The 15,802-nt window shown below is 37.3% G+C and overlaps 1 protein-coding gene across 16 annotated transcripts in view; it reads right to left on the bottom strand.

Moving 5' to 3' along the window:
- Pam (peptidylglycine alpha-amidating monooxygenase) overlaps positions 1 to 15,802 on the bottom strand; it is a 281,804-nt gene that overhangs the window by 20,234 nt on the left and 245,768 nt on the right. For all 16 annotated transcript variants that reach the window (XM_006985735.4, XM_006985733.4, XM_006985738.4 and 13 more), the window contains 4 exons: positions 6,162 to 6,278; positions 3,676 to 3,748; positions 1,823 to 2,033; positions 1,426 to 1,626 (listed from right to left, as the gene is read on the bottom strand). In XM_006985735.4, the coding sequence (XP_006985797.1) occupies positions 1,426 to 1,626; positions 1,823 to 2,033; positions 3,676 to 3,748; positions 6,162 to 6,278 (602 nt within the window). The remainder of the gene's footprint in view (positions 1 to 1,425; positions 1,627 to 1,822; positions 2,034 to 3,675; positions 3,749 to 6,161; positions 6,279 to 15,802) is intronic.

Here is a 15,802-nt window from a genome sequence, read left to right as displayed (position 1 = left end):
ATCACCTTCCTTACTAGCTGAATGATCTTTTCAAATTAATTCTTCCACTGTGAAGATAAGCCAAGTACAGAATGTCTCCTTTGTTGACATCAATGAATTTTTTTTAATATTTCTCAGGGAACACACACTTATTTCCCATCTAGTCACTGGAGCCCTTTTATTTCATACCTTAGTGACCTAAGATGTGTAGGTATTAAAGTGGGGAGTATAGTCAATGTATGTTAACCAAAGTCAGACATAGTTAATAAAACTTTTACTTAACACATTAACTTGCTTCATACACATTCAAAGAAATCTTATGGTAACTTATTTTATAATGTAAATTGTGCAATCTTATTTTATGAGTTTGGAATACTTTTCAAATTTTATTTGAAAACAATTTTTGGGTGGCTTTTCAAAATTGGGTTTCTGTGTAGCAGCTTTGGCTGTCCTGGAACTCATTTTGTAGACCAGGCTGGTCTCACAAAGATTCACAAAGACTCATAAAGATTCACCTGTCTCTGCCTCCTGAATTCTGGGATTAAAGGCATGTACCATCACTGCCCTGTGAAAATGGTTAAAACCATTACAATTTATATAAAAAATGTTAAAGAAATCAAGATTTTATTGGTTGTTTCTCCTGGCATTTAGATGTAAACCTCTGTTGCTTTATATTTTAATCTGTTTTAAATAAATTGGTCGGTGTGGTGGTTTGAATGAAAACGGCCCCCATAGGTTCCTAGGGAGTGGCACTATTAGGAGGTGTGGCCTTGTTGGAGGTGTGGCTTTATTGGAGTAAGTGTGTCACTGGGCTGTGAGGTTTCAATGTTCAAGCCAGGCCCAGTTTTACTCTGCTCTTCCTACTGCCTGTGCATCCAGGTGTGGAATACCCAGCCACCTCTTCAACACCATGTCTGCCTGCACACCACCATAATTCCTGCCATGATAATAATGGACTAAACCTCTGAACCGCAAATCAGCACCAATTAAATGTTTTCCTTTATGAGAGTTGCCATGGTCACGGTGTCTCTTCACAGCAATAAAACTAAGCCAGCCAGCACTTTTTCAAGAAACAAGAAACAGAAATAGTTTGAATGCAATTCTATCAGACATATACCATCTCTTGATGGTGTGAAGGCAATATTAATCTTTTAATAGCTAGATCAGATGATCATAAGTAAAAAGGAATCAGTGTTTGGGAACATTTTAAACCCAGTACAAACAGCTGTTAACTTCTTTTGGAGTCTTCATTATTATGTCTGCAAAAGGAACAGTGACACTTAGGTTGAAGTGCTTTACAATGTAGTACTAGTTTTAAGATGTTTCAGATCTGATATACAAAGTATCTGGAACTTTCTAATAAGAACAAGATTATTTAAAAAGCACATTGAGTAAAAACAACTGTTAAGGGCAGACAATATAATAAAGCAAACAATAATGAAATACCTGGTATATATGAAATTGCGAATACATTTCTTCCAAATGACGCATGTTTAATCTCTCTCACAAATTCTTTGGTGTCAGTTCTGAAACATTGGATCCGGCCATTTTCCCTGTCTGCCACACACAACTGGTCCAAGTGAGGCACCAAGGCCAGACTGTGAGGAACACTGAACTGGCCTGGCTTAGGAGTGCTCCCAGAAGACTCTACGAACAAAGAAAAGCCGCAGACACACCGTTTAGAGAGTCCTTCAAAGTCTGACGCCACAGCTGGATACGTTTTCAAATTCACGAAAACAAGCCGTTTATTACAGATTTTATATGAGGAAAACCAAACCCACTTCTGGTGTTTGGTCCTACTGACTCAGAACTCTGGTCAGAGAGCAGGAGTGGGAGTCAGTACCTTCTCCCCACTGGGTGACGAACTTGCCGCTTGGTGAAAACTGCATGATCCGACTGTTGCAGTAACCGTCTGCCACGAAGACAGCGCCAGAGCTGGGGTCCACAGCCACATCAGTGGGCTGGCAGAAATGGTTCTGGTCACTGCCAGGCTGCATGCTCCTTCCCAGAATTAAGAGAGGCCCTTCTTTGCTATGTGGGTCCAGTTTGAACACCTTTAAGAAAGAAAGAAAGAGAGAGAGAGAGAGAGAGAGAGAGAGAGAGAGAGAGAGAGAGAGAAAGAAAGGGAGAGAGAGAGAGAAAGAAAGAAAGAAAGAAAGAAAGAAAGGAAAGAAGGAAGGAAGAAAGGAAGGGAGAGAGAGAGAGAGAGAGAAAGAAAGAAAGAAAGAAAGAAAGAAAGAAAGAAAGAGAAAAAAGAAAGCAAGCTTAATCTACTCTTCTGATTATTGTTGACAGACACACATGACAAGTGATTATAGTGTAAATGACAGACAGAGATTTATTCAAAAGAAGATGCTTTTAAAATTAGATAGGACCCTAGAAATCATCTGGTCTAATTCTTCATATCACAATTAGATATATGGAAACAAAGTTGTTTTCCCAAAGCTGTCTACTTAAAATATAGCAAATAGGGACCCGTATTTAAACATTGCATTCACCTCCACTTCCTTTTTTTCTTTTTTAATACTACTAATACTAATACTATGATGTTCAGATAGCATATGAGGCATAGGTATTCATCAAATGATGTTCAAAACTCGAGAGAACATGTTAATGACTCACTGGTGAGTCTTTAGAGCTCTAGATTTCTCTTTCCTATTTTTCCTAACTCTGTACCACCACCATTACATTTAACAAACTTATCTTGTATGGGTATGAGGCTTTAAGACAATTCCATGAAATACAGTATCTTTTGAAAAGGACAAAAGTTTGATATTCTTACATACTTGATATAGACTTCGCTTTAATTTATAGAAAATGAAGTTGGCTTAGGAAATAATTCATAAAACATAAGCAAAAAAAAAAGAAAGAAAAGAAAGGAAATAAAACCTAGGGACAAAGGAAATAATGGGCAGTGTAGAAAGTGAAGAGAAGGCCTCTAGATATTATAGGGAAGCTCAACATCTGGCTATTAGCATCCAAGGGATGAGAGAGACCTAATAACATGCTGACTTTTCCTAGTAGAGTACAAAAAGAAAACTGTTGAGGTGAGGATTGATACAGATACTAAACACTTGTGTCTTCCAAATTCATCTATCAGAATCCTAACTTCACCTGTAATGGGAGCAGGACAGAACTGGCCATCATGGTGAAACTTCATGAGAAAGGATAAACAAGAGCTTACTTTCTTTCTTTTGTTTCTCAAGACAGGGTTTCTCTGTATAGTTTTGTACCTTTCCTGGAACTCACTTGGTAGCCCAGGCTGGCCTCGAACTCACAGAGATCCACCTGGCTCTGCCTCCCAAGTGCTGGGATTAAAGGCGTGCGCCACCACCCCCTGGCTATGGCATATCATCTTTTTTTTTTTTTTTTTTTTTTTTTTTTTTAAGAGCTTACTTTCTTTGCCTTCTTCATGGAAAAACACATCGAGGAGATGGCAGTCTGAAACCTAGGAAGGAACCTCAACAGAACCCTGTCATGCTGGTACCCTGATCTCAGATGCCCAGAATTTAGATCTGTGAGAAATGAACTCATTGGTTGCTTATAAGCCACTGAGTCTACGGTACTCCATAATAGCACACCGCTTTTTTTGCTACCAATTTTTGAGCCATAGAAAATGCTTCAGTAAAATTCAGAGAATTTTGAAAACGAACCCATCTCAGCTTCTATTTGAACACTGCCAAGTAGGGAGCTCACCTGATGAAGAGCCACGTCTGTGACCCAGTAATTTCCATCTTTATCTATACTCAAGCCATGTGGTAAATAAAACCTGAAAAATAAAAATAACTGTTCTAGTTCTAGTTCTCCAAACACATGAGAGGAACTTAGCTGTAATAAAACCATGGAGCAACATACTTCTACAAAATAAGAACAGTGTTTTTGTATCATTGTAGAAAAATGCCAAAAGGAATTGTTAAATGAAAATAACCTGTTAGAACAGACAGACTTCCTCATGACAAAGCTTAAGCAGAAGTTAATCCTATTAAGATCTATAAACAAAGTTTACATAAAATTATAAGTATTTATTACAAAGTATGCTTTATTAAGCAACACAAATAATATCAAATGAAAAGCAAGTTTTCAGATAATAAATATTAATGTTTCAGAATATGCATAAGACAAATTGCCTTGAGAAATAACTGGATTTCTATAGTTTGGATAGTTAAAATATATTTCAAGAAAATATAGTGTTATGTATAGTGTTATGGGCACTTTTGTATGTGAGTGTTCGTGATGTGTGCATACAAGCATGTATAGTCAACTGTCTATTTTGATCACTCTCCATCTTATCCTTTAAGATAGGACCTCTCACTGAACCTGAAACGAATTGGCTAGCCTGGCTGGCCAGAGAGTCCCAGGGGTTCTCCTCCCCTGCCCCATGTTGGCCTCAGTAATGGGGTTACTGATGTGACTCTGTCCAGCTTTTGTGTGAATTCTAGGTCCTTATGGCAAGGTCATTACCAACTGAGCTATCTCTCCAGCCCTATAACACCATGTCAACACAGAATCTTTTGTATGTCACTTGAAAGCTCTAGGACTGGCTATGGAAGATAGTGAAACATAAAAAGAGTAACTTCCAGAAAGGCTGTGACCCTCCAGGCACAGTGTAGTGGTGAGCTGGAACAATCACTAGGAAAGGTCAATATATTTTGCACATGTAATGGATATGGACAGAGGCCCACAGAATTGAAAAACCGGGACAGAGTTAACACATGGGAAATAGATTAAGGTGACCCTGTTAGAATGCCATCCGTGAACCCAAGCTTTCTTTGTGTGTGTCTAGCCCAAGTAGGATATTGGCACCAAGATTTTTTTTTTTCATGAGCCAAGTGCATGACACTTTGATCTTAATGAACTGACTGAACTAGATGCCTGTTTTGGCCATTGAAAGCAAGGTTATGATTTGCTTGTAGCATTGATACCTCATAGCTAGCCAAGTTGACTTAGCAGCAGTTGGTCTACCTTCCCTGTTAATTCTGTTCTGGGATGAGGATGCCTCTGATAAATGGCTACAGCTCTAAAGACATGGGCTCAAATACACAGTAGAGATGGAATTATAATTTGGCCCCTGACTTCTCTGAAACTACTATTTTAAAAAACTAAGCTTCATTATAGCAATCTCTATTAGTAGTAGCTGCATTCAAAGCAGAGGCTATCTGCGCTTCAAAGAAGCTGGGCTTCTCTGGGACTTAGGCAGATGGAGTGGGGCATAGTCCTAGATGCTGCCAGGTTATAACGGGTCAGAGTAAGTCTGTAAGCAGGTGTCCCTTTCTTTCAATGTCCATGAATATCAGCCAACTGTTTTTGCCTGCCAAATGCCATCTAGGAATCAGACCAAATAATGAGTGGCTTTCAGATCCAAATTACATGTGCAAGCCAAGGGAAAGCTAAAAATGGTATTTGTTTAGTCTTCACTTTTGGATGGGAAGAGAAAAAAAAGTCTTTTATTCGTCTCAGTGATTACTTGGTAAGTTCAGTATATAATTTTTTTTTTTTTGATTTTTCAAGACAGGGTTTCTCTGTGTAGCTTTGCGCCTTTCCTGGATCTCGCTCTGTAGACCAGGCTGGCCTCGAACTCACAAAGATCCACCTGCCTCTGCCTCCCAAGTGCTGGGATTAAAGGCGTGCACCACCACTGCCCGGCAAGTATATAATTTTTATGCTACTTTTTTTTTTTTTTTTACGCTATCAGTCTAACTGACTAAGATCTGACTTCATCCTACATGTGTCAATCTTGACTGTGTAATAGTCACCTGGAAAGTTATAATAATAGTATTCGCCATAGCCCAGACCAAGTCAGAATGGAATTTTTTAAAATTATAAACTGACCAGTTAATATGGCTTATAAATATGGTAAGATACATGCATAGAACCCATAGCGTTTAAATCAAGCTAACAATCTAGGATATCTCAGACTTTTTGTAGTAAGAAAATTATCCTTGGTATTTTGAAAGAAGACACATAAGTGGACAATTTTCTGTGTGTAGAATTTTTTTGAGCTTCACAGATGATTCTAACATTCAGTTAAGTTTCAGAACCCCTTGTTTAGAAAGTAAATGAAAGGATGGCCCAATCTGTCTCCTGTGTAAGGGTCGTCTTGTGACAAATTCCTGACCCAATGATATACTTTATATCCAGCACAGGTGTGTCAGTTTGAATAGCATGTATGCCATTTTACTCACAGGTTCTTCCCACTGGACTGGAGGATTGCAGCATTGTTTGGATCTATGACTAGAATCGTATCTTCTTCAATTGGTCCCAGGCCTCTTTGCTGGTAAACAAATTTGCTGTCAAAAGAGCTAAACAAAAACATTAGAATGGAAAATTAATAACCCATAACTCTGGGGCACTTGAGAAATGCAGACCACTTACTTGAGAACCTTAATACAAACTCGGAAGGACTGGGATGTACTTGACCTCATGGTCTCTTAAACTGTATTATAAACCATCATGGATGGTCAGTGTGATGTGGTCAGTGTGAATTCTTAGAGCCACCAGGCAAGAGCTCATTTACACATTAGGGTTTGAGAAACCTGGAACCGGGGCTGTGAAGGCAACTCAAACTTCTTAAAAATCTTTTCACAGTTTATAAATGAGTGATATTTTCTTTACAATTATATGAACTTAACTTATTTTAACTTTCTCTGTAATGATTACAGTGGGACAGGAGTGAGGAGAAGGAATCATTGCACTAGCCAAATGTATGACATAGGAACACAAAAGGATATACATAGAATATTCAACATATTTCAATAAAATCAAACAGGATTTATTATTGAAACAAAAAATACACTTAAGAGACATGAAACTTCTCTTTCTAGCAGCTTTTCATTAGAGCAAAATGGATAATTATAGAATAATTGATTTCAAGTTAGTATGGTAATCCCTGCTTTTGTAAGCTCAGTGTCTTCTGGGTTATAAAATATTATGTACATATATTTAAAATTTACATTTACATTTAAATAGCAATACCTTTTCTTAGAATACCAGTTAGTTACTACAGACCCTTTACTTATTTCAATTCCTGTTTCAAAAACTGACATCAGCCCCTCCTCATCCTTGGGTGATACATTCCTAGACCCCAGTAGTGCCTGCAACCACAGATAGTACCAAACCCTGAGCTTACCACACTTTTTCCTATGCAGCTATAGGGTGAGCAAGTTTCAGTTATAACCTGGGAACATCAAGAGACTGAATATAATAACCCATAACATAATAAATATAATGAAATTTTCAAATAAAAATTCAAGCATCATGGTTCCTGGGATTTGAGACCATTTTTAAGTAAAATAAGGATGACTCAAGCAAAGAACATTACTGCTGTCAGCTTGGTCATGAGACGGCTACTGAGTGACTGATGGGTAGGTGATGGATGGATCCAGTGTGTAGACAATAGTCAATAGATGATTCAAGTCTTAGCCAAGACAATAACACAAGTTATAGGTTTAAAATGAATAATTATTCATTTCTAGAATTTTCCACTTAATATTTTTGGATGGGGTTAATGGCAATCACTGAAATCAAAAAGTGAAAACTCAAATAAGGATACTATTTTATGTTTACTGTGCATGTTACAAAGATAAGCTGCTATCTAAGCTTATGTAGAAAAGATTTAAATGAACCAAATACCAATAAACCATTTTACATGTTCAAAAACAAAGCAATGAATCAGCACACACAGATGTGTTTTCTATATAAACTATATAGGTGTGTTTTCCTTTAGTTTAACTGGATAATCAAAAGAATTGGAATAACATCAAATGTCTGTCAAGATATATTTACAACTTGGGAAGATGATAGACTACTCAAGTCTATCATGCATCAGTTTATTAGTTGGCTGTTTTTTTTTTTTGGGGGGGGGGAAGCAACAGAGAGGTCCCAGTAGGAACACATAAAGTTTTAAATCATACTGTCTTGCCATTAAAAATATCCATCAGATAATTATCTGAGCTTCATGACTAGTAAGGTCTTTGGGGCATATTTTTCCTGAAAGATAACAGTGAAGTCCCTGAAGTGGTCCTTATTAATGATGTATTCAATTGAACACAAAATATTGATTTAGTTTTGTCAGCCTAAAACTTAAGTAACACTGTTGGCATAAGCTATCATGTGTAGTTAAAACCACACAGCAGTAGCCAATAAAAAAGTCACATATTTATAAAGCATACACAGCATCAGTAACAAAAACACATATTATATTCGAGATAACATGATTAAATTGAAATATAAAATCCTGTTCGGACAAAAGCAATGTATGGATTTATAAGGTAACATTAAACATGGGAGGCTGGTAAAGGATTGTCACTTATTATTGCTATCATAAGCATCCAGGACTTAATTTTATATCTGAAACAATATTAAAAGTGAATTTCTTTACTTGGAATATTAAAATTGTTCCTCTAGAAAATAAAGATGTATTTAGCCATCAATAATCTTACTCTTCCTAAGCTATGATGTTAAATTACTAAAGTTAAAATAAGCAAATAGATACCAGAGGTTGAACTTACCTGACACAGCATACTCTTGTGTATAACAGGATGGAGTCCCTAGTTCATTAACTCTTAAAGTTTGTTTAATGTTTCTCATTATTCATAAGTGATATGCAAAGGCTCAGTGGCTATAAATAATGTGAAAATTATGTTTCCTATAACAACTAGCAGTTATAATGTCTGTCTTTTATATAATTAAATGTATTCTATTTTACTATTCTTTGGTGTTTTAAAAATTACTGTGTACTCATTGTATAAGATGGATTTCATTAAGACATTTTCATACATGTCTATCATGTATTTTGATTTTGTTTATATTCACCTCCATTATGAAATTCCTTTGTCCCAGTCACACTTATACTTTCACATCACATAATACTTTGAATTGATATTTTTGTATGAGAGATAACATGCAATATTGGGTTTTCTGAATTTTAATTGCTTTGCTCAGTACTCATTTCCTACAAATAACATAAATTCATTCTTCAGGGGTGAATAAAATTCCATTGCTCACATATGCTATACTTTATCCACTGATGTACATCTAGGCTGATTACATAAACTGACTATCTTTCCCCAACCCTTCTAAGGGAAATTTTAATTGAGGTGAATTTAGATTCACTCACTCACAGTTATAAGAAATGACACAGAGCTTCTGTGTAGATTTTTATTCGTCTTTCCTCAATAATGACATTTTTGAAAAACTACGTAGAACATCATAACTAGGGCATTAACATTGATAGATCCACTGCTCATATTTTGATTTCCCTATTCCATTTATAATACTTAAAAGTTTTATTGATACTTAAAAATTTTGTTGCTTGGGTGTGGAATATATGGGCCCATCACTTTTCTGACCAATTGCACCTAGCAGATATGGAAAATTCCTAAGGCCTCACAATTCTTACCAAGGGTTGTCTATTTGGCATGTAGTGAGTGTTCCAACTCGTCATTAATAGCTCGTAACTGTGACACATTCCAATGGCCTATTGTGTCTCTTCACAAAGCAGCAGCCTATCAGACCTCAGCACACCTAATTCTGTATCTCTCCCCTGCAGAATAATAAGCCCCATGGAAGCACAATATTTTTCCTTGCAGCTGCTTTCTCTAATAAAGGGTTGTAGTAAATCTGTAAGTTAACTACCTCCTTTCTGTCTTGCTATTCACTTAGACACTCACCATCAATCTCAAATGATGTAACTTTTTGAAAACAAACGAAAACAAAACGTCTTCATTTCATTGAAAGAAATAGGAATTTGTCTTTGAAGTTCAGCTTTATTTTTCATCCCCAAATTCTAAAATATAATTATGATTCCCTTGTTTTCACAGACCCAGAACACTGTGCTTGACTTCTGAGAATAAACGCTGTATTAATGAACAGATATAAATAATTCAGACTCAAGGTCCTATGCCAGTCAGGTCAAAAGAGAACATTGTAGCTGATGACCGGGTCAGTGGAGAACACCCTTCATGAAATGCACTGTCCTACACTGCTCACAACGTAGACAGACATCTGTCAAGTAACTGATGTTTTTCTCTAACAAACACAATTCTGTGATAGCGTCTGCACTTATCATCTAGAAACTTCAGGTTTCTAATAATGGTAGAATGTAGTAAAATTAATTCAGGGACCAGTCCCTTTTATTTCATCAGTTATTTTTTTTCATGGTATGGTAGAAAACTATGAAATAGTAAACTGAAAGAGAATACTAACAAAAGTTAACAAGAAAAAGAAAATAAATGGAATCTCTATAATCATAATTTGGAACAACTGGAGCCATCAGCTTCCTTGGCTTATTAATATGTATTTCCCAATACTGTATGATAATATAGCAACTGAATATTGGGGGTTTTGTTTGATTTTCTATCTCCAGATACACTTATGTCATCTATATGTAAAAATGTCATCTTACATACTGGACTAGTTACTTTTTCATAGAATTACATTTATTTTACAGATTATAACTACATTTATGCTGCATCTATTAGGGATTGTTTTCAGTGAGTGAGTAGGTATATTCTTGAATTTACTACCGAGGAAATCTGTTTATGTAGCTAGCACCCACCCACAAACAAAGGAAAAAGAAACACAAAGGAAACAAAATAAAATCCAAATATTAAACAAGCTACTTACATTAACATCATTTAATTAGATCAGTTCACCTTTAGTAATGTGAATAACATGTAAGGAAAGTATCAAATTCACAGGAAAAATGCAGCTTCAAAGGCATCAACCACAGTCCAATAGGCCTGACTCCCATTTCACATCCTTTAGCAGATGTCTGTATGTTTAAATTGGCAGCACCAGGGGACATTCAGTCACTCAAATGATTGGTTGTCTTTTGTAAGCCTTTCACTTGGGATGGCTGGAGTTCTATGAACTAACAGCTGGTCTCGGGTGTTACATAGGGCAAATAATAAAGGCACAGACTCTGTTTCTGAAATGAGAAAATTGCACTCTCTCTCTGCCAAACAGAATAGTTTATAAATTCTCTTGTAATTCTAAGAAAGGTAACCCTTGAACAGCTCACAAATGTATGGCAGATTATATTGTTGCTATAGTAAACTGATTATTTAGTGTTCTAAAGCAGCTACACCGCCCCCCCCCCCACTTTCTGTGCTGCAGAGAAATCTTTATTTCAACCACATTTAACTTTTCATGGGGTCTAATAATACCCTGCCCATTTCACACAGTGCCCGGAGCACTGATGGATTTTGTATGCTTCTCTAAAAAAAACCACTCAGTTGCAAAGACTGAGCAGTGGCCTATGGGCTGGAATTCATCAGTTCTTTATTTTAACAGTTTGAATTCCCCATTAATGATTTCGCACATTAGCAGCTAATCAAACAGTTTAGATAAGGCTGAGAAGAAATGCTTTTCCATATTCACACACATACAAAGGGCTAGAATAAGTAGAAAATAAACTTTTGTGCTATCAATCAAAATTAAGGGAATGCAAAATAAGTAATATCGTGAAGAAAGATGTGACATGTTGTAATTACATAAATTAAGAGACTGGGAAAGGAACCATAGGTCTTCAATTGAACAAATTGCCTTTACTGTTAGGGGAACAGCTTATACAGCTCCCTCCTAAGTGGGGAATATTTAAAATATTACATTAAAAACACCCTGCATACATACATAGTTTGGAAAACCCCTGTGATAAGAAAAAGAGGAACACAAAGAAACCAGTGGTGCTGTTGGGTACTCTGACGGGCCTGTACCTGGAGACCCCAATGAGCAGTGAAGAGAATATGGTACCAGATATCTTGGGTTTTAGATCATATTCTGTCAATATGACCAGTGGGCACAAGGGATGAAATAAAATGTATGCTGTTATTAAGCAATATGAGGCAATTATTAAAAACCCTACTTTGCTTTAGACAAAGAGCTGATACACAGGCAGTTCAAGCATCTTGACGCTTATCTCAAAGCTATGAAGCAGCTGCCAAGAAGAAGTCACGTCACTCGTCTCTATAAAACATGGCTGTTTTTAGAGCTGACATCATCAGGCTGGAGAATTTCCATGACTCAACTTTACTGCATCGATGTAGAAGAGAGGGGAGAATAGTGAAATGACGACGACGATGAGTCAGAAAGAGTGGCATGAACGTGGAAGAAGATCGCTTGTGCAATCTGGGTGACTGCAAAATGGCAGAAAGGAGGAGACTACACTACGGGAGCAGTTCTTCTGGAAAGCTCAAGTTTCTCTCAGACACGCAGAGATTCAGAATGGTTCAGTCATTTTGAGCTGTGTTGTTTGGACCTAATCAAATCTTAAGGAATAAAAGACATAGCAGACGCTGGAGCAAAGCCTTAGTCAGATAAATCATTGCAGGCTCCAGAGAGCTACAGAGGCCAATCCTGTACTGAATGTTTAAACTCAAGTTTGCAAGAAAATCAATTTCTAAACCGGCAAATTTAAGCAACATTCCACGGAGATGGGCATCAATGAAGACGTGGTTTGTCAGATACATGGGGATTCTAAGAAGACCTCAAGATCTCAGTGCACACAGCTTACAGGATTAACCAAGCACTTAGTCATACATCCTAAAAAATTCATTTACTTTTATTTCACGTACATTGGTATTTTTCCTGTATGTGTGAGGGTGTTGGATCCCCTGGAACTGTAGTTACAGACAGTTGTTGGCTGCCACACGGGTGCTGGGAATTGAATCTGGGTCCTCTGGAGAGAAGCCAGTGCTCTTAACTGCTGAGCCACCTCTCCAGCCCCTAGGAACACATTTAAACTACATTTATAAAGCATGGAAAGGTGTGTTTGTCAGATTCCTGATGCAAGGATAGGAAGGACATCTTAGTCCCTGAATAATTAGCATGAAAATATCTGTATATTTAAACAATGTTAAACCTATTGAAGTGACATGTAGCTGTGGTAAAGTCTTAAATTTAATATTCTGAAAAACCAGCAAATATATGTTTCTGAAAAAACTTTTTGACTTATTTTATAAGCATATTTGAAGATTTTTAGGAGATTAAAAATTAAACAGAGAGCAACCTGGTACTCTTTTCTTTTATTAAAAAAAAATAAAAGAATGATTGGAAGGTGAAACTCAGTGACAAGAGTTTTTGCCTAGCTGAGGAAAGTTCAGGATATGGTGCCCATTAACACACACACACACACACACACACACACACACACACACACACGCACACACACACACGCACACACACACGAGTATGGGGAGAGAGCGAAACACACAGAGAAAGACACACACACAAACACAAACATGCACACAGTCACAAACAAACATATACACAGAGACACCCAGACACTAACAAAAACACACACAGACACACAATCATACAAACACACAGACACACAAACAGACAGAAACCCATAGACACACAGCACATGTATAAACACACACAAACAATACAATCCTTTGAAACTAATACATATCTATACAACAACACCAAGGGAAGTAAGAGGTCATGTGGCCCCTTCTAGAAGAGAGAAATTAAAGGTCCAACAAGAAACCAAACTTCAGATGAAATATCACACCATTATGAAGACAGTTGAGAGCCTGGGGAATAATTAGTTTACAAAATGCAGATAAAGACATGGAAAAACAGGAGAAAACCCACCCTAAATTATCGTGATGAAGATAGACTCAGATTTTGAAGGGTTTAAAATTTCCCATTTTCCCACTTTTATAACTGAATTAAGGTTTCAGTTTTCTGAGAGGGGCAAGCAGGTGTCTCTCCCAACCAAGGGCCATTTATCAACAAATTACATTCAGGGACAAGGGAGAGTGCATGAACAAGGTCTGTGTCAGTCCCAAAATGTCTCGAGGACAGTTCCTGCAACCCCCTGAAACTTACCCAAGAATGTCCAAGGATAAAACCTCAGCCAATTAAAAGTATACTAATGTAACTGCTGCTTGCTTAACCAATTATGTTTGAGATGACCTAACCATTCTTGAAATTCCCCTAGCTGTGCTTGAAAGGGGTCATTACCATGTTGTACAGGTGAATAATCCCACATATGCTGGTATAGTAATAAATGTTCTTTGCTCTTACATACTATTTGAGTCTGGGGTCTTTCTTCAGCATTTCCTTGGACCCTACGATTTGAGCATGTGAAGAACTTTCTGGCATCTGGAAGAGCCTCAGAACTGGATAGCATGTCCATACACAGGGACTAATATATATGTATATAGTTGTGAGCCTAGCCTTTAATGGCTGAGCTATCTCTCTAGCCCCACAGGGATTTTCTTAATATTGGAAAAAGTCCAAGCACAGAACTATTAATGATACATAGAAAAGGCGCACTGGCAGCTAAAACCAAACCTTCAGGTATTATTTCCTTCTGGCAGTGCTCAACCTATGGTATCCCATTTTGTATTAGTGAGGCCTTGGCTTTTCTTTGGTTGACCCAACATTCTGGGCACCCAAATGTGACATTTGCAAGGATGAAGAAATAAGACATACCAATACTTGCTACAAAACTCACCTTAGGGACATTTTGTTGGATTAGCAGTATGAAGACTATCTTCTCTATGAAATTAGTATGGTAATACAATTCTAATAGGGATCTTGTTGATATCGTTTGGGCTACCATATCCTTGATTGATGCAACTTGATAAATTTTGCCTTTCCCCAGATTTTGTTTTCTTTCCTGTCAATAGCAGTTAAAGACCTGAATAAAAACAATTTCCAAAATTCCTTCCAACTCCATGGGGGGAAACGATAAATGACATGGGGGATAAAACTTTAAACACTTAAAAATCAAAGTTAGTTATGAGTTTTGTGATGTATCATTCCTGATACAACCCAACCTCGGCTGAGACAAAGGAAGGACAGGGCCAGAAAGAAGTCCTTGACTGTGGTGATGCTTTCTGAGGAACAGACTCAGAAGCAGCTGTCCCTGAGATGTTACCCTTCAAATTTAAAGGAGGCTAGTTGCTGTGCCACCCTCACATCAGGGCAGACAGAAGGCTCTTCAAAGTGTCACTATTCCCTGCTGGCAATAGGGACTTCCTATTTCTGCTCTAAGAGATGTTTTGAAAGTAGCCATGTTGACATTAGGGACAGTCAGGAGAAATGGAATTCAAGCCAAGGAAGGGAGATAATATTTCAGGATGTTAAGTGGTTAGGATTCTTATTAATTTCACTTTGGTTGCATACTGATGTAGAACAGCTTAAGTGGCAGAGAGAGTAATGGAGGTTATCAGGGTGCAGCTGGTGAGGAGAGCTGCTGCAACAGCATCAAAGGAGCATTGGGCTCCGAGATGATAAACTCCAGGTTCTGTCTGAGACATAGAAGTGATCACTTTGTAAGCGCTATAGATAAAAATTACTTAGAGTTGATTTAGAGCAAGCCTTTGCCTTGTGGAATGTAGAATTTTGTTGTGCTGAGAAACTGGATTTGGAAAGATTTCAAGGAAAATGAACATAAGATTTGCCACATGGCTTCTCAGCTGAGATTGAGGGAAGACGTGCCACTGTGCAAACAATGAAGCAGTAAGAATGTAATCTCAACCAACCTTTAATTCTTGTCTCTATCAGCATGGCATCAATTCTACAAGAAGGTATTACCTCTGCACAATGCCTGGCCTTCAATTAGAAAAACTATGTTTTCTTTCTAATTTATACCAACCCACAGGTAAAGGAAGGATAGCTATGCATGGCCATGCAAACAACAGCATCTAAGGATCTCTTTGAATAAGTCCAAATCAATTAAAACAACAACAACAAAAATAAATAAACCACTACAGAGTAACCTGTTTCTAATTGTCTTCATGAATAATAAAGCAGAAACTGTCTGGAAGCTGATATCTGTGTGACCCTGAAGATGTCTTAAAAACTATGA

Source organism: Peromyscus maniculatus, chromosome 13 (genome assembly GCF_049852395.1).
Source record: "Peromyscus maniculatus bairdii isolate BWxNUB_F1_BW_parent chromosome 13, HU_Pman_BW_mat_3.1, whole genome shotgun sequence".
In the NCBI taxonomy this organism is placed as follows: Eukaryota; Metazoa; Chordata; class Mammalia; order Rodentia; family Cricetidae; genus Peromyscus; species Peromyscus maniculatus.
Note: the sequence above shows the minus strand (reverse complement) of the source record. Positions and strands in the feature narration are given on the sequence as shown.